At 39.4% G+C, this 20,089-nt stretch overlaps 1 protein-coding gene across 1 annotated transcript in view; it reads left to right on the top strand.

The window, feature by feature from the left end:
- Positions 1 to 20,089, top strand: part of SYNE1 (spectrin repeat containing nuclear envelope protein 1) — a 2,361,447-nt gene that overhangs the window by 484,022 nt on the left and 1,857,336 nt on the right. Inside the window, exons 7-8 of the mRNA XM_078648775.1 lie at positions 2,116 to 2,294; positions 15,410 to 15,606. Coding sequence (XP_078504901.1) covers positions 2,116 to 2,294; positions 15,410 to 15,606 — 376 coding nt within the window. The remainder of the gene's footprint in view (positions 1 to 2,115; positions 2,295 to 15,409; positions 15,607 to 20,089) is intronic.

Here is a 20,089-nt window from a genome sequence, read left to right as displayed (position 1 = left end):
TCTCTATCTGAAATACCCATGATCTACTTGTTTATTGTACAATCTGTTTAGCAACTTTATCTTGTACATGAAAGTGGTAATCTTACGGTGTAACTAAGCCATAAGATGTGAGATGTAACACATTTGGACATTCACCTTCATTGTCTTCATTTTGTCTTCATTTGTGTACTTGGATAGCGAGGCTGAATAAAAGCTAAATGTAAGGCATAAATGAAGGACCCTTGGATTTCATAACAGGAAAACTCATATTCTTCACAAAGAATTCAATGTAAATTACCTCAACAATACAATATTTTAATAAAGCAATTGCCCTGGCACAAAAGATGTTGTTAAAAGATATCATGTCTTGCTATTTATTTTGTTTATAGCTGCTTTGTTACTCAAATACGTTACAAATTATGAAGCTCCAGTGATCTAAGCATCATTTCAAATGTAAAAATCTATACAGACATCCATGCACTGGATGATTGTTCTTACCTTTTTGTTTTAAAGATAGTAAAATTGAGCAAATTTACTCTGATAAGGAGAGCATTTAAGGTTTCAATCTGTATGAACTAATGGCCACTGGTATTCAAATGTACACACTTCCAGTGTAGGTTGTGAAGAAAGCATTATATTTCCTACCACCTAGTGTGCTGTTTAATTTCATTAGATAAAATGAGACACCTTTTATGTGGCTACAATCATGGTTCCAAGCAATAAACCTGGGGGTAAGTGAGCCTGCAGGCCAAGCATATCATTGGAGTACAGCCCCTTGACCTCCTCAGTTGGAATTAGAATATGGCGGGCATTACTTAATAAGTCAGGCTCTTTAACCACTTGGCTGCTAAGGGTGTTCGATGAGCTCCATTGACTTTCCATTGAAATCAATGGAAAGTCCATGACGAGTTACCCTTGTCATTAGCGCTGAAGGGGTTAAAGATACCTTGTTTGGATTGTTTTGATTTGGTTGCTTAAATGCAACAATATTGATTGCTAATCAATTCTGGTCCACTCTTTATATAGTACATTGGGTAGTGAGAGAGCGGCTCCTCCCAACTTTACACTAAAAGGTTTGAACTAATCTAAAGGAATTAGTGTCACTTAGTGCTCTGAGGATATTTCATTGCCTTTAAGCACTAGGAATATCATTTAATGGGAAGAGTTAGGTCTGGCAACAAAGTGTCAAAATGTTCAGCAGGAAGTTACCCAATGATTGAACGAGTTGTCCAGTTATACAAAAAGTTCAAAAAGAGGACATGCCTTTAAAGTTGTCAATGCTCATGAATCCATGAGAGTAAATTGCGATGTCAAAGCATTCCTTTTCCAAACCGTTGATAACAAAGTTAGGCTGGCTTGACACAGTCTTTTGGAGACCAAAGAAACAATTTATTTAATTGAAGCAAGAAAGTGTAATAAAGCGATATGACAAGATAGGTGCACATTCTATGCAAAGCCTTTTTAAACATAAGGACTCAGGGTTCCTAGTAAAATGGGTCACCCTAATACTTGCACATTAGAGTAAAGCAAGTTAGCAATTGTAGATAATTCAGCACCAAACGTTTTACTGTCTAAGGCTGGAGACTAAGCAGTGTTAGCAGCTTATTTAATAGTGCTATAGCAGGACAAAACTAACAGTATATGTGAGTCCCAACACCAAACTTGTCCATGGAGAACTTACTACATTTTGAAAGATACAATTAGCTCTGTTAAATGAAACAAACTACCTGCTATAGTGGCTACACCATATCAACAACTATACCTTAGTAATTGCAGATGAAGAGCTTTCAAAGTTTGAAACTCCTCGAGCTGATATACATTTTGATGAAGGTAAGCAGAGTTAGCCCACCTTTATTAAGGCTCCCACAAACAACTTCTAACTTTTACAAAATAGAGTTTCTAAATAATTTACATGATTGGATTGATGAGGGGTGTATAGAAGTCAGTTTTCAAACAAGTTTTTGGTAATATCCCGGTGATTCATATTTTCTTTTCCCCCCCCACAAAGAATCTTACACTTCCAGTTTTTTCTCTAAATTGATATATCTCACATGAGTTGTTTTATTTAGACATCATGTCTGACACTCAGTCACACTGCCCTATATTCATTAGTTGTTTATTTTCTCTGTCCCTTAGATTGAAGAATTGACAAGCAACCTCCCACAGCTGCAGTCTCTGTCCAGTAGCACTTCTTCAGTGGACAGTGTGGTCAGCTCTGAAACTACAAGCCCACCCACTAAACGAAAAGTGATGACAAAGATTCAAGGAGGCGCTAAGAAAGCCTTATTGAAGTGGGTGCAGTACACAGCAGCAAAGTAAGTAAACAACAGAAAGACCTATATATTGTACCTGGGCATCTTGGAAAACCTTTGTAGAATTCACACTTACAATTCACAATAGAAATTCAATGGAAGAAAACAAGTACTCATGATCACAAATGGATGTTTTGTATTTCCATGGATCATTTGACGACACTGATAATTTTCTCTTTATGCAAGTAGTGAACAGCGTCTATTAAGATCTTACCAGACCTAGATTTGTAGCCACACTATTCCGTAACGTTAGCATAATACTCAAAGTGTGAAGCTTGTTCAATAAAGACCATATTTAGATTCCTGCCAAACACAGTAGTGTCACAAGGCCCGATTCACAGAACTGACTTAAGACAAAATCCTAAACTTACCACCATTTTGGTATTCACAGAAGGCACTTACTCATTTCGGTATTCACAGAAGTTAGGAGTCCTAACTTTAGGACTCCTAAATGCCTTCAGTGAATGCCGAAAGTCTTAAAGTTAGGATTTTTCTCAGTTTAGGAGTCCTAAAGTTAGGATTCCTAACTTTACTCCTCCTAAACTGTGAAAAATCCTAGCTTTAAGACTTTCGGTATTCACAGAAGTCATTTAGGAGTCCTAAAGTTAGGAGTACTAACTTTACTACTCCTAAACTGAGAAAAATCCTAACTTTAATTCTTTCGGTATTTACAGAAGGCATTTAGGATTCCTAAAGTTAGGCCTCCTAACTTCTGTGAATACCGAAATGAGTAAGTGCCAATGAGTAAGTGCCTTCTGTGAATACCAAACTGGTAGTAAGTTTAGGATTTTGTCTTAACTTAGTTCTGTGAATCGGGCCCACAGAGTTTTTCTGCGGTGTCTCTGATTATGTAGGCTTCCACGCAAGCAAGCAAGGATATTCCAATTTCAACACATGTCATGCTGAAGAATATGTCTCCTAGAAAACATGTTAAAAAGAGAAGAATGAAGACCGAATGTGGACACCTAGAGTGGATGCAATGCAATATTTTGCTCATCAAATATTGGTAACCTGTTTAGTGATAGGAGAATTGTATTTATTTGTGTAGTATTCACATAGTATAGTCCGAGTCACAGGATCAAAGAAGCACTTATGAGCCCCTCATGAGAGAAGTAAATGAGGATCAATACTGAAAACATGTAGACCACAATAGTCAATGTTGTTGAATATGCATTAGATTTAAAAAGCAAGGTCCTTGCATTTTTATGGAAGGATGGGAGACTTTACACTTCTTGAAAATGGGAAAATAGTGAGCTCCAGCTAGTGGGCCAGCTCAGTAAAAGGATTTGTTCATGGTTTCGGATTTCTCTCTGTTGCAACTTAATTTATATAGAAGTGCGTATTAGAGAGGGCGCAGCAGCTGTGACCGAAGAATTGTGAAATGCTTTCTCATTATGAGCAATTGAAAAAATATATTTTAATACTTTATTATCTTAGCAGTCAGCCCTTTATTTGCATCAAAATCAAGCAGTGAGTCTCTTCCCTCAACCAATGGTGGACGTTTATCATCAACCCAGCTTTAAAAGAGCTCCATCTCCTTCTGGAACCCAAGTGGATTATGTTTAACTACTCTGCACAGTTTTAGGGACTTAGTCTTGATTACCTATAAAAATGAACTTTGCCTCACATGCCCAGAAACAACCACATATCTAGTAAACATAGCTCAAACCATATCTATTTGAGGTCTCAAGATGGGCGTACATTTAAATCTCTACCTAAAGAACTTGCTAAGCCCCTTTCTGAGAAATCAACCGAGTTAAACATAGATACACTTGGGACTACGCTTCGCACCTTTAGCTTCACAAAGACAATATTTTGTCTGATCTGTGGACAGTGAACTTTCACTGGTATAATACTCTGACCTGATCGTTTCTCTAGAGCCTCTGCCCAGTCTTCAAAAGCCTTGACCTATAACTTGCATCATCATAGGATCAAGTGCTGTAAAGTATCTCTTAGTCACAATCCAGTCCTTCACAAATCAGTAGAATAAATCAAATGGAGCATACTAACACTTTTTTCATACACCGACACTATGGAAAAATTAATCTAAATAAATAGAGATTGAAAATACATTTCAGCTTGTCACATATTCATTAAAGGTTTTAAGCGATGAGGAGTAGACTGGGGTACACAACAGGAAAAGGTGGTCCATGAGGACAGGGGATGCCCCCACAAACATGGGCTGCTTTATGGAAGTGTCTGGGTGAATTTATCTGACAGCACAATTGGTATAGAATTTTGGTTGCCGCTTTTCATAATTATGATGTACTACTTGGGAGTCTCTGATTTATGTAATTGCTGCTCTTTCTACTGCATTGTGATGCTTATGTGTCAACAGTTTAATCTTACCAACTTTGTGGTTTAAAACCAATAAAAGCAGTTTATATAAAAAAAGTTTAAAAAGCAAGACCGCAGGAAAACATTTATTGAGTTGGGGAGAGAAAACAAACAGTAGTTGTAAGTTAACTGCAAGAAAAAAGCTCATTTCTTTATTTGTAGTAGGTTTTTCAGTTGTCTGTGCTTTCTCAGTCCTACCTGAAGTCGATTAGCATTATCTCTTGGTTGTGTTTCCCTTGCGCTTTTCTCCTCAACTACAGCTAGACTCTATGACACAGCCACATTGGTACACTATTTTCTGTAGTAGCATCATCAAGATTTGTGGGGTTTGGCCTTAGTCTTTTTACACTAATCGACTATATTTTATTGGCGCTGATACATACAGTAATTGTGCCTATTTTGTCTTTTTTGACGGTTTACAGACTGTATATTTTGTGTTTAATCGGTTTGTGAATTGATTTGTATGTCTTATGAGATTTTATCTGTTTCATAACTTTTAAGGGTATTTAATTAACTGAATAAGGAGATTGTGGTATTACTACTACTGAATATAGGTCTTTTTCCCGCATGGAATCACAACGCGGTCGTTACAACGACTGAGTTGTGATTCCACATACCATTACTCCGCAAGTCGGAACGATTTGCGGATGGGGGGTGCTGACACTAGGAAAGGTGTTGGATTTTAAATCCAACCACCCCCCCGACCGTGTTGTGATTCCATGCGGTAAAAAAGTTTGTCCTAAACATTGTTTACCACTACCACTACTACTACTACTACTACTAATATTTGCAGGAATTCTACTCTCTTTCTATTCTCTTTCCATAGAGGATTTTAATTTCATCTCTGAATTGCTTTTTTAATGATATCTAACCTATTGGCCAATTAATGTAAATCTAGGCTTGTCAGAGTTTTCGATAATCCTGGTACTGTTTTCAAAATAAGCAGAACAGGATACATTGTTTGTTTTCCATCCCATTCAGATGGTTGGCGTTGGGCATTCTTTCATTATTGCTTGAATTAAGCCATGGGTCTGGTGGCTTGGTGGACTAATGTGTCCACTGTATGGGCATGTGTCCGACCTCATGGTCACGTGTTCAAATCCTGGCGTGTCCACTCAGCCTTTCATCCTTCTGCATACTGTTTTTCTATTTTTTTATTTTTGTCCTAATTTGCCTCAGATTCACCTTCCATAGTACGTCTGTCTGATAACTTGCCCTTGTGCCGGAGGAGGGGTTTCAGATATTACCCTGTAAATCAAGACCTTCCATCTGCTCTTATATTATCTGCCAAGCTGACCTGTCAGGCAGAAAGTCCCCCATATTGAGGCTTATTAGGCATAATCATCGAACATAGCTTCAGTCTCTTACCCCTCTCTCACCATCCAATCAATCAAAAGAAGCCAAAAGGAATATTTTTTTCTTCCCTGGGGATACTGCATATAGTTGGCATTGGGCATTCTTTAATTATAGCCCTAATTAAGCCATGGGTCTGGTGACTTGGTGAACTAATTCGTCCACTGTAGGGGCATGTACTCGACCTCATGTGCACATGTTCAAATCCTGGCGGGTCCACTTAGCCTTTCATCCTTCTGCGTACCGTTGAGTAGCAATAAACATCTGTTATTCAGTGCCAAGATACCCTTGGGTGGACACACGCTTTCCAAATGCACATGCTATATGCAGAATACTAAATCTGACTAAGTTAGGTGATCTCCTTTTCCCACGATTAGTCAAATGTGGGCAGTCCTCCAAATATGTAATTTTAGGGGAAATATTTAATTTTGGCTAGCTTATGCACTCACCTTTTGGAATTATTTAATTACGCTTTTGTTAGTATTTTTCCTTTAGCAGCGATGATGATGAATTTGAGGATAGCTACATGGTTGTGGACGATTCAGCTGCTCTGCCTTAGTTCATAGAATTTTTATAGATGAACTTTACGTAAAGTGAAGTGAAATTCTGCATACATTCGCCATTGAGAATGTGTGGCATTGTGGCACTTCTTTTCTGTCACATATCACATAATGATCTTCGCTCTTGGGAACTCTGTGACAATATTTACACTCTGCTCTCAGAAAAGGAGTTTTCTTTGGCAGATCAGTTATACCTTTTTCCAAAGCACTTTATATTGTATTCCTTACGTCCTTCTATCTCCCAAGAGGCCAAATAGTGAAAATCAATAAACCATTACATCATATTCTTGGGTGTTTGAGATCTCAAATATTTACTCGGTCATACTTGTCGCATTTGTACTGAGGAACCACCTAATACTGCATAATCTTTCTTCTGTGAAGCTTTTCATGCGAGAATTCTAGTTGATGTTCACTGTTAAAGTTAGCCCCAGATATTTGAGACTCTCTACTTTTCAGTCCTGCTGTGCAGAGAAAGCTTTTTCCTTTACAGTGCCCCAGGTAGTGAGTGGCGTCTTACGTCATTAGTTTTATTTTAGATTTATTGGTCTTAATTCCTCCACTTTTAAAAACATCCTGGCTATACACCATGCCTCTGCATCTCAACTTGAGAATTTCTGGATTATCATTGAGCTATATTATTGAGTTGCCAATAGTGAATTTGTTAATTTTCAGATACACTATCCATTGTGAAGGTGTTTTTTTGGCTTTCTAATCACTTTTGTGACATTTGACAAATGTGGCCGACATTTGTCTGCTGCTTTGTTTATGTCAAGTTTTATGAAGATCAGTTCAAGGAAATGGAGAGTTGTTGTAGTCAGAAAATAAGTGTTTTACATGTTAACACCCAAAGGAATTTTGCTCTCCTAACAGCAAAAACCTTCAAACCATACCTGGCGGAAAAGTAAAGGTTTTGTTGGAAAGCATGCTTTCTGTTGTTTGCTGTACATCTATTCACAAGTGTTCGAGATAGTAGCACTGTGAAGCGGTGTGGGCCATCTTCAAATGGTTAACACCTTTTTACAGCTTGTCGCTTTACTTCACAAGCATTAAACCAGCAAGTCCTTCAAAGCAAATATGAACGTTTAGAGAGATGTGACCGATTGAAACAGAATATGTAGTCTATCACAATCACAAATTTGCCAATTTGGCAACAATTGTCAGCTCGGTGGGCTGGAAAATCTTTTACAAGGTTGTAGAGCACTGGCCAAATTACAAAAAAATGAGATTTTCATCAATCCAGCTTCTCTTTTGAATATGGAAGAGGTGTTCTTGGTTTCTTTATAACTGTGGCCGATTTGACGAATCTGCTCACAATGTGGCAGGCATTGGGCATGTTTAGATTGCTCATGGTATGTCAATTTCATTCATTTCAGTCAAGGAGTGGCAAAGTAAATATGAGAAAAAAAATACATATACGTATATCTTTGGCACTCTTTGATAAATTTGCATGAATTATGATCCTTTTTTAGTCCATTGAGCCCAGTGCAGGAGTCTCAAATTAAGTGGAGATCCGTCAAATGGGACAAATTCAAAGGGGAGTCAAGAATGCCTTTAGCTGCCAATAGCCATAGGGGCACATGCATCAGTGTAGGATATTGCACTTCCTAAATTGCGAAAATTAAGGAATCACAATTTAGGAAGCGCAAAATCCTATGCATCAAGAAATCCTAAAAGTTTTTAGGATTTCTTAATTTTCGGAAATTGCGATTCCTTAATTGCGAATCGCAATTAAGGAATGGCATTACATTGATTCCTATGGGCCTAGAGGCCCATAGGAATCAATGCCGTTTTGCATTTTTTTGGGGGGGAATTCGCAATTTGTTGATGCATTGCAAGGGTGCAGAGGGGGGTCCAAAGGACCCCCCCCTGCACCCCTGAAATATATTTAAAGTGCATGTTTCACACACACATGTCCTAAGGACATGTGTGTGTGTAACATGACACTTTCCAAAATGCATTTTTGTGCTTTTTTAAAGAATTTCGCAAATTAACACGAGGGTCAACCTCGTGTTAATTTGCACTTCCTATTTCAAAATTCAAATTTTTAAAAAAATGGATGCATTGCATTTAAGGAATCGCACAAATGCGATTCCTTAAATGCATTCGCATTTTTAGGAAATGCAAAAAAAAGCGAATTTTGAAAAATTGTTTCATGCATCCCAAAAACGTATTTAGGAAGCGCAAACGGCCGAATTTACCGATTCGCACCGTTTGCATTTCCTAAATAGGTTGATGCATGTGCCCATTAGTGCCGTGATGGAATCTCATGAAAGCTGAGATTGAAAAACTTGCTCAACATCCTTAAGCCTGGGAATGTATGTCCTGGGTCAACCAACAGTGTTCTGTTTTCATAACCTAAAATGCCTTGAGTTCATTGGTCTTTGAGTATGAGCAATGACCGAGCCACAAACGACTCACTGGGGTGGGGTCTGGCTGCTGAGCCACTACGGCCAGGCCCTGAGCCCATGGTACACAGCCAAAGACAAGGTCCAGTGGACACAGTGATGCAGAGGCTAGCTGTACACAGCTGGCTTGCTGTCCTAGGACTGATATAGGATAAGGACTGCAGGCCAGGCCCTGTGCCCACAGCCCCATGTGCGTAGCCAAAGGACGTGAACAGGGCGGGAGCAGACCTTGCCACTAAAGGTTCATCCTGTGAATAGACACTTATGGTCTGTAAGGTCATACAGTTAGAAAGATGGACATCTATAATGAATGGATTGTCCTCACTTCTATGGCAGGATTAATGTAGTCTTGTGTCTCAAGGTTTACCCGTTTTTCAATTGAGCATATTAAATGAAACGGTCCTGTATTTCTACTATGGTACCTATTAATGGGAAAGATGTATTTACCCCAAGGTCGATTACAATGTTTTAACAGATTCATTTGGTATTCAAAGTTCCAGTGCGCAATTCTTATTAGGCCCTTGTGTCCCCACCTTCTATACTTTCCTGATGAATACACTGAAGGTGTCATACTTTCCTCAGGTGAACCTATTCCTTTCATTTCCCTTGAGCACCCTACCCTCTGTGTTCAGAGGCTGAGACAGCTGGATTTTGATTTCTCAAAGTGATTTGGCAATTGCTGAGATTTGAACTTCCCCAGGTTTCAATGTTGCATATGGTTTTGGTTATTTCTGCATGTTTGAGGACTTCCACCATATTCCCAAGATGTAGTGGACACAACATTCATTATGGAGCAGGTTTTGGAACTTAGATATGTTTATCTCTTAATCACTGATTCTTTCTTTGAGTTATTGAAGTTGTTTCCCCCCCCAAAAAAGTGTCCTTGTAGTTACTTGATTCATTTATTGTGCTGAAAGAGATTTTTTGGGAGTAGATTTGCATTATTTAAATGATAAGAGAACTGTTCACTAGCCACCACAACGATATGATGTGATTAGAACAACCATTCCGTGTTTAATTCATTAAAAATATTTCATTTATTCTCTTAGAACTGTATACCCTTCTGGTTCGTTTTTCATCAGAAATATACTCTGTCGGTAACGTTTTGGATTAGCTTTCCCGTTCTAGCAGCTCATGCATATAAAACAAAGCGATCTTGTCTTGCATTTCCTCTTAAATTGTTCTGCGATGATGTGTGGCTTTCATGTCAGACACTATCAGTTCAATGTTGTTTGCTCCATTTTCTTTCATTTTTTGCCTCTCGCTCTGTAGCTTCTTTTAGGTCAACAATTCGAAACATACGGGAATCCTTTGCATGTCAAGCTCAGCAGGAAGACAGGGACTAGGGAGACATTGAACTAAAGACCCCACACTTGAATCTGAGGTGTCCCAAACAGCACTGTGCACTTTCGAACAAAGACAAACGGAGGTCAGGTGGATTGTCACTGAACATGTAGAAAAGTAGAGGCCTCAGGGTACCCTGAAAACATCAGCTAGCTTTCCTCTGTCATAGTTGGTGAACATGACCATGCCTGATGAAGATCCTACACATGCAACCTATAGTATAATTTATGCTGAAGTAATATGCCTGAAGTTTGCAGAATCGGCTGAACCGCCCTTTCCTTTGGAGCACCATAGGAACAACAACCCTCATGCTACAATTCTAAGCACTTACATACAATATGGGCATTGGGATGTTGAATGAATGCCACCTACCTCTGACATGGAGGCTCTATATAGAGAAAACACACAAACAACAGAGACCAGCTTGCCCTTGTGAAACAAATCACTATAAAGACAAGGATTCAGCTAATGCAGTGCTACGGTAAAACACATAGGGCCTCATTTATGAGGCTATGCGTCACTTTTACGCCGCTGGTGCGTCACTTTTTGTGACGCACCAGTGGCGTAAAAAATGCGCCTTGTTGCGCCATATTTACAAAGTGGCGCATCTAGGTAGATGCGTCACTTTGTAAACCCCTGTGCCACATTATACCTGCGCCAGGTATAATGTATGCAAGGGGGGGCGTATTGACGCAAGAAAGGGTCGTAGAAGTGACGCAGTGAAATCTATGAGATTTCACTGTGCCACTTCTAGGACACAAATGCGTCAATTTCTTACGCCTGCCTCACAGCAGGCGTAAGACTGACGCAGGCCCTTTCACATGGGGCTCGCCCCATGTGAAAGGATACATTGCTGGAGTTGTGTCATTTTTGTGACACACTCCAGCAATGCGTCACTTTTGTGCCATACCGATACGTCAGAAATACTGACGTATCTGTAACTCCTTGCGCAATGATGCGTCATACTGTAAATATGATGCATCATTGGTTTTGCAAGGAGGGCGCAGTGAAAAGTGACGCATCGCTGTTTTCACGCAGCGATGCGTCACTTTTCATAAATGAGGCCCTTACTATATATTACAACTTAACTCCTACAATAAGCAATTGATAAACAAGAAGGCTTACCTTAAAATACAAATAAAAAATATGTAAAAGGCCTACGGATACCCAATGTAAACGAATTACATTATTTGTTCCATCAGTTTATCCATGTGCTGCTCTGAATGCAGGAAAAGGTTATCACAAATAAACCAACTGAACATTACCAGTTTCAGGGTGCTGCGTGACAGTGTCAACTAATGAAATGTAGTGCATGGCAGGAAGACTGCACTTCACAATTAAGTTATGCCATGTTCTTTACCCCTGATGACGTCCAATTATGTGGCCATAGGTAGACACACGGAATAGTATGATGTCTGGACTAATGTTTAGGTTTAGTGCAGAGCAATTACGTAGGCTGAAATGCTTCCTTTTTAGATAACAATTCTTGCCTTCTTATAACACTGGACACTTTTATCAGCCCTGGTTCAGTGACATCAAACCCACTTACTCACTTGACTTCAGGTATCCAAAATGAAAAATCGAACTCCAAAGGAAAACACTTCTTCAGCCCGGTAGCATAATGTACCAGATAGCTTGGGGCATATGTACAAGGAAATGGCGCGGCACTGTGGCAAATTTTGCAGCGCTGCCCTGTGCCATTTCCAAAATGGAAGAATGCGCCATATTTGCAAGATATGGCACACCCCTGTGTTTTCCGTAGCGCTGACTGTAAAAATAGCAGCCTAGCACCAACACACAAAGACCCTTGTGCTATAATGCAAGTGTGCTTGCTTTGGAGGTATGATTGCTTATGTGCAGGAAGGCATCCCTTCCTGCACGTAAACAAGGAATAATGGTGATATCCTTTTTCTATGTGAGATTTAAAATGCAACACAAAGAGAAAAAACAAAAACGATGAGAAAGAAAAGTATTTATCCTTGTTGCGCCAATATACCTGCTTTTCAAGGCGTTAGTTTTCGGGGCTGCCTCAGATTTCTAGATCCTTGTGAATCTGTGGCGGCATCAAAAACCAATGGGTGTTGCGGTGGACACCCAGAGCAACGCCCATTGCACACCCCTTTCACGCACATACCTTGGTGAAAGGGTACGATTTTAGAAAGCGATGTTAGTGGCGTATTACCACTTTGTAGATATGGAGCAGGGCATTGCGCCACCGTAACGCCGGTAAAAGTGATGTTTCGGAGGTGCAATCACCCTGTACTTATTTTCCATTTTGGTGATCAGGATGAGAAGGGAATTTATAGATGGTAGAGATCCTCGAGGGTAGCCGATGCTACATAACCTCATTAAGTAAGTGTAGAATAGACAGGCGCAATCATTATGCTCCTCATTGCCCTAGTATGAAAAGATCATGGCTATACAAGTTTAAATAAAACAAGCATTGGCAAAGTCAAAAGGTTATGTCTTTCTGACCAATTAGCTTAGCCAAAGTGTTTTAGCCACGCTGCTCAGCATATGGACACACAGGCTAATTGGGAGGCAGCAAAGAAGAGTGACAATGAAGCCAACAAATGAAAAGTGGGCTTAAAGGCCTTCATTGTAAACATTAAATATTAATAATAATATTAATATTGTAAACCCCTCATAGCAATAGCGTATGTGCTGTCAGCAGGTGAAACCTAAAAATAATGAAGCGTGGCAGAAAGCATGGTATATGGGGCCTCCCATATAAGGACCACACTGCAGATCAAAAGGCAAAACAGCACAATCCTTCAGCTCATACTTTCACAAATATTCACTAAGAAAAAAAAACTTTTTAAAAAAAGCATACAAATGTTATTTTCCAAGCAATATTACATTACAGGACTATCGTCTTATAAGTATTATCCTCAAGTCAGATCATTTCTAATTGGGCGTTAGTTCAAAAGTATCGGTAAAAGACACAAAGGTATATTTGAAATATTTATTGACCAAATTATGATTTGTTTTCTTGGCACTAAACTAAGAAAATCAATGCTTTGCATATTGACGTGATTGAATGTATTGTTAACTACATAATACATTCGCCCTGGTGTCACTAATCCTATAACATTTCGACTGTACAGGAAGAGAAGAGCGCCAAGGTAAGTGGAGGCTAGATCAGCTTTACCAATAACTGCTCGACCATGTCACTATTTGCTAACAGTAACACACCTGTAGAATGTTTATAACAATTGAACACCTTTTGCCTAATGCTTTTTTGTGGTAATAAGCTAACCTGTACTAAGCTAGGCCCTGTTCTGCAATCTTGCAATGCAAACAATTTTGCTACTCCTAGTGCAATCTAACCTTGAACTTGTGTTGGTCTGTCCTAAATACATCGCTATTTATATATGTTCAAGTTAAAGAGGAGAGGAGCGAAAGGGTTTGTGTGACAAACACACTATGTTTTCAAGATAGGAACGCATGCATATTTCTGAGGGGGAGCCCAGTGTGATGCGTCTAAATAAAATTATCATACAGCAAATACAATATTCATGGGTTTAATGCACAGTATTGTACAGTCATCTACAAAGAGTGCATATGATCAATTTTTGGACTAAATAAAAAATGTCTCTAGTAAATCTAACATAAACTTTAGGACATCTGCTTGAACATTTATCAAGCAGCTCGTGCATTGAATGGAAAATATGGAACAAAATACCTTTTAACATGGACATAATATGAGGATTAATGCAAAGTCTGTGACCTTATTCTCTGGTCCAGCACATATATGGTCACAGACTTTGTGCATGAATAAAGTAGCTCTGTCTAGAGCACGTGCATTTAGTAATTCAGATCATATACTATCTCTTAAATGCTTACTGGGGTAGGTCCTTTCATGACTTGGTCGGAGTTTTCAGACCCCTGCTTTTTCAGGAGTCAGATTTCCACCTCGCGCAGAGTTTACCCACCGTTAAGCTCCAGGTGCAATAATGACGTTAACTTTTGTTAAATTTCAGTAGGTCAAACCTGTCAGAATTTAACAGAGGAAAAGTGTATGGTATTAACATTGGCATGTGGCTTTTGTTCCAGTAAGCAACAAAATCCTCATGATATTCCCCAGACACTCTATTAGTGTAGATGAAATGTATTGCCACAATAAAGTCCAAACCACCAAGAGATGGATTTAATCAGGTGCGGTAACCAGCACAAACTCCACAGGAACACTGTAGTGTATGTACTGTAAACAGCTACATATCATTGAACACATACACGTACACATGGTCTCTTCCTCCTGCTGTTGACACAGGCTTAACTGGGTCATGATACTGCCATGGTAGTACAGAAATGTGGATCTGTACCTGTTCTGCAATAGCCCGGGAAGTGCATCTGTTTCATGCATAATTTGTTGCGCTTCAGAAATGCACAGACCTCTGATGCGTGCTATGCTCTCTAAAAGCCTGCGGCTGCCACTTTGTGGTTTGCACTTACCCCTAACTCTCCATTTTGTTCAGTCAGCCTCAAGAACACTCTGTATTCTCCTAAATGCCTTGGATTAATGCTGTTGCTATTTATATCCCCTCACCTTTTTAGGAAGTGTTAGTTGCTGACTTGGGTGGGAGTCCAGTCATTGAATGAACTGTGCTGTTTTGTTAGTTCTGTAAAGTAAAATGGTTTGTCATGTCAGTCGCAGGCGGCTCAGCTCTGAGCAGGCGCAGGAGTGCTAAGCTGTGTAACTTGACACCAACTGATTTGCTGGTAGCAAACTGACATTTTGGCTGATTGCTAGTTTGCTACCACCTTACCTTACATGTGTTATTTAAAAAAAAAAAAAAAACTGGAATGTAGCTGCTTAACACCACTTTTATAGCAAATGTGAAGATGCTACCAAGCAAAGGTGTTGTTGTGAAGATGCTACCAGACAAATGTGTTGTTGTGAAGATGCCACCAAACAAATGTGTTGCGCTGTTTGCGTTCCAGCTATTAATAAACAGTAGGTTTTTGAGTCAGTAATTGTATATCCGTCCCTAACTTTGTTTGGGTAAGTGAGTGACGTATTGCGCTCAGTGCGCAACAGTCGCCATTTTTCAAACATATTCTGAATCCTTTCTCTTTTGGGTTAAATTCACTTTGCTAATTTCTATCACATTTCAAGGAGAGTGGGGATCGAAGTCAAAGATTTCGGGGCGAGCTGGAGAGACGGCATTGCCTTTCATTCGGTAATCTTCGCCATACGCCCAGATTTGGTGGACATGGAGATCCTGAGAGGCAGACCAAACCGAGTAAACCTGGAGGAGGCTTTTGCAATCGCAGAAACACAACTTGGGATTCCAAGGCTGCTTGAGCCTGAGGGTAGGTTGTGATTCTTAAGCTACATTATTTACTGTTCGCAGCCATGTGGTTGCTTTTTTGTTGATCAAAGAGGTATTTGTAATGCAGATGAACATTTATACCCATGTAGCCAAAGTTATGTTCCTGATTTCCCTGTAACATAATATAACTGCCAACTCCAAAAGATCACTCAAAATGTACTATTGTGGCAGCCACTGTTTGGGCTGACTGGTGTTTTAAGTGGTAGAACAGCTGGGGCAAACCTATGTTACCATCTTGGGAAGTGGTAAATGGTTAGTTGTCACAGGAACTTTCAAGGCACGTGCTGCCTTCGGTTGGAAATAGAGCAGTGTATGTTGACGTGTGAAAAGTAAATGACTAAACAGAACACAATAACGTGCACAAAATAACACAACACCTCTATTAAAACATGATATGGCACTTTACAACAAAGCAGTAAAAACAGAAGGCAACACAGAAATCTGCAATACAACAAATCATAATGACATTGCAATAATGCAGAAGAAATAGACATCACCACAAAAAAACAATGGAACACATTAACAGCACAACAAAATACCACTCAGCAAATGTGCACAAATATTAATGTAGCACAATGCCACCACCAATATACTCGTATCAAAATATTGTGGTTTAGAGAATGCACTACTTTAATAGCTCCCGTCAAAAATATTTTGTAATCAGCTCCCATTCTTCGAAAGGTTTGAATACAATTGATGAGATTGCAGTTGGGCAACATAAAAGCTCACAGTACTCTAACTAAACACATAAACTCATTTTTTAGGTCTAAGCTCAGAATGTTTTTGAACACAAGTAAAGCAGCTCTATTTGAAAATTTTGGGTGGATAAATTCCTTTTTTTCTGGTAGTGTTAAAAGAAAAGGCATGAATAAACTGTGTAATTTCAGGTGTTTTAACTTCTGCAGCAGAGGAGACATGCAGATGTCATATCTTTGCTGCATGTAAGAAGTACTGCTTTGGTAAAAATCTACTAGTATAAGTGAAACTGGGCTCCCCCAATATTCCAATGGAGGCCTGGGTATCCTAAGGAATTGTGCAACACTGGTACCCAATGATTAATTCATAAAACAAAGAAGGCTATTCTATGTTTTTTGATATTACGAAGCTTAATGGGTTTAACACCACATATCATCGAATAATATAGATTGAATACCACATATCATAGAATATTTTTTTATATGAATTATTCCCTGTGCACCACGATTCTCTCAGTTCCTGGGTAAACACCTAGTTTCTTGTACTTATTACTTCCACCTAGAAATGATGAGTTAACGTCAGAGCAGTGGTAAGGATCGAGTAGCGAAAAATATTGCTTGGTCTTTATCTGAATGTATATGCACTATCTTTAGTGGCTGTTGGTTCTTGGTGTTGACATATTTAAGATTACCTCAGTATTTATTTTATTATTATTAGAAAATGTTACTGTTTGGAAGATTTTCACTAGTAAATATGATTGCTAGCAGTAATGCAAATTCCACCAGTACCCTGCATTGATTATTTTATCAGCTGCCATCCAACAGTATTTTCTGCTTTTCAGTATTTTGCCCAAGCGAATTCTTGCTGCCTCTTCACTAATTACCATGCAGTCTTCAGCTAAATTCTCAGTATTTAACCACCAAAGGTTCCTCTAACCCCACTACATATTATGTCTCTGTCCAAAGTGCATTTTACTGCCATAAGATCACTAAAAAGACTAATTCAGATTCACCCATTGGGCTGAATTAAATGAACTGCAGTTGACAAGTTTGCTTCTGGCCTGATACACTGATGGACAGAGTTTTTGTCAAACATCACAATTCACATTCACCCACAAAGTCGTCCTTCTATTCAGTTTCCTCTTTGGTCTGTTGTGGATCTGCAGAGTTGAAAGATCCCCTCCCCACAGACTGTATCCACTGTAGGTAGAATCAGCAATTCACTATTCATAAATGCACCACAAATCTCAATGATTAGGTTAACCAAATAGTCTGGATTTGAAACATATTTTGTGGATCCTGTGCTCCATCAATCACTGTCACACAATTCACTTTTAAGGATTGTTTTCAACTTTGCGAAGTAAACACCAAGCCTGGCTGAATAGAGATAGTTAATCAATTCTGAAGTTTGATCCCTGCCCGACCTTAGTCTGAGGAACATTTGTACCAGTTTTGGCTATAGTAATGCACACACTTAATCAACTCAGGAGAGTCTCATGCCCTTAAATTCTTTATTGAAACCTCTGACAAATCAAAATGTAAGATTATTTCAAATCTGTTAATTATGTTAAAGGCCGGGTGAGTAAAAGAGTAGCTGCAGTACTACCCTGAAGAATGTCACATCGCTTAATACAAATCATGTAATGAAGGAACAGTCAGCCTTAGTAAGACACATGAGACAAGTTGTCATGGGCATATAATTCATGGGGAACCACAGGTGTAATATTGTTGAGATATAAAGAAAATGGAGGAGAGCTAATCTAAGTTTGTCATCCTCTGCAAGCTTATGATGGAACATTTGGACTGAATGTTGAGAAAGTCACTGTCTCCAACTGCCTTGAATCGTTGCCTTACAACATTGTGAATTTTACTTAAGAGTTGCTGCTAACCTTGAAAGGGTCATGGCGGTACTACCTCTCATGACGATTGCACCATGAACTACATGATAACCAAGATGCAATTAAAGAAGTACATTGAAAAACTTAGATGCATTGTGATCCTGCTGCTCGAAATGGACCTGCTGTCACCTGGCATCTGTTTGAAAGACCTCCGAGATAAATTCAAACTGAATCTTCAGAATGATCAAGTTACGGTTAGGAAATGATGAGGAGATTATTATTGACCCCAAATGAGATACTATCCATTGAAGAGGGTAAAGAATCATCCTTAACGGTGGAAGTTGATTAAAGCACCGCACTGCAAGCTTTTGATCACCAGGCTTGCTGCAACAATTTGTTTCTCAAACTGACTCCTTGCAATTGTTACACATCTCTGTTCTACAATTTCTACCCTTTTGTTTTTCTGAGGGAAAGGATGGTGGTCACTTTGTTGGGGTAAGACCTAATGTCACCATCCACATGCATCAAGATGAATGAGTTCCATGCAGTTGCCCATTGTGTGTCTCTCCAGAAGAAATAGTAGGTGGTTTTAACTTTGTGTAAGAGTGGATGAAGTCCAGGACTACCACTATATTAAGTAAGTGTATGCCACAGTATGTTAGTACTGCCCTTCCATTTTCTGCTGGACCTGATGTCCCCCACATCTCTTGAACACAAAACTGTTCGTATTTGACGTTGGTGGGTCCTTCCCAAAATATTTAATGGCTGCAAGTCTTTGTACCATTAGGACTAAAGAATTATACATTTCACCGAAGAAATAGTTAATGTGTTGATTTGTATTTCACTTTTAATAATCTCTCTAGGGCCAGAAATAAAAAAAATCAGTCCAACTGCAGTGCCATTCCTGCAATTTTTTCTTTGCCTCTAGCTGCTGCCCTAGAGTTTTAATTTCTTTGTGGACCTCATAATCACCAAAACACCAAAATCTGTGGAATTGGTGCTCCCTAGGGTCACACCTTTTTCTTGGTCCTGGAGAGAAGAGACCTCTTATTTGTATACCCACCCTTTATCCTAAGGGGCACATCTTAGCCACCTCACCTGAATAATCTTTGCAAACATTACATTACGGGTAGCACTGACATGACCCTATGTGATTTTTAGTGTGTATTGAATATGATGAGGAATCTCATAAAATATTTGGGTTGTAAATGATTGTGACATTTGTCATATACAAAATGGAAATTTGTAAGCTGGACTATTAGTGCTGCCCACAGAGGGAAACCCCATCCTCCCATCTTGCACTCACACTCTTTTCTTTGCTTCAGGTAGTCTGGATAGAATTCACATATGGGTACATTTACTAAAGTTTGACACAGACCCTGGGCGCAAAGTGGATAAAATGTGGCACCCATTTTCTTTACGTAATAAAGGCCCATTTGCACAGCACATAATGGCATTGCTCCGTGTAAGCAGGTGCTCATACATTCATAAATAAACCCCGTAGTTTCCCACTATAGGTGTCTGTGGAGGCTAAGCTTGTGCATGCAGGCTCACCTTCAAGGCATCCAAAATGCATCACTGAGAAGTTATAACTGACCTCCACCTAATATGGCTAGCACCTGTGACGTACAGATTTGCATTTGTACTAAACTGACCCTTTGTCTGCTGCCAACTGCCCACTTTAACATATATAATCTGGAGCTGCCTGGCATAACTGCTTCTGAACTGGTACAGTCATGGATTCCTTGCTGCTGAATTAACTCCAGATTATAGATCAAAAGTGCTGCCCACTTTCCTCCTGGCTGGGGATAGATCAAATTCCAGCTGAAGTTGTGCTTGCCTGCTCTGCTGCTACCACTGAGATTTGAAGCTTCAAGCCTTCTTTAAGGAGTACTGTATCTCCAGACAGCCTGACCGGTCCCTCAACAGA

This window comes from Lissotriton helveticus, chromosome 6, assembly GCF_964261635.1.
Source record: "Lissotriton helveticus chromosome 6, aLisHel1.1, whole genome shotgun sequence".
NCBI lineage: Eukaryota > Metazoa > Chordata > Amphibia > Caudata > Salamandridae > Lissotriton > Lissotriton helveticus.
This window is presented reverse-complemented; position numbering and strand designations above follow the sequence as displayed.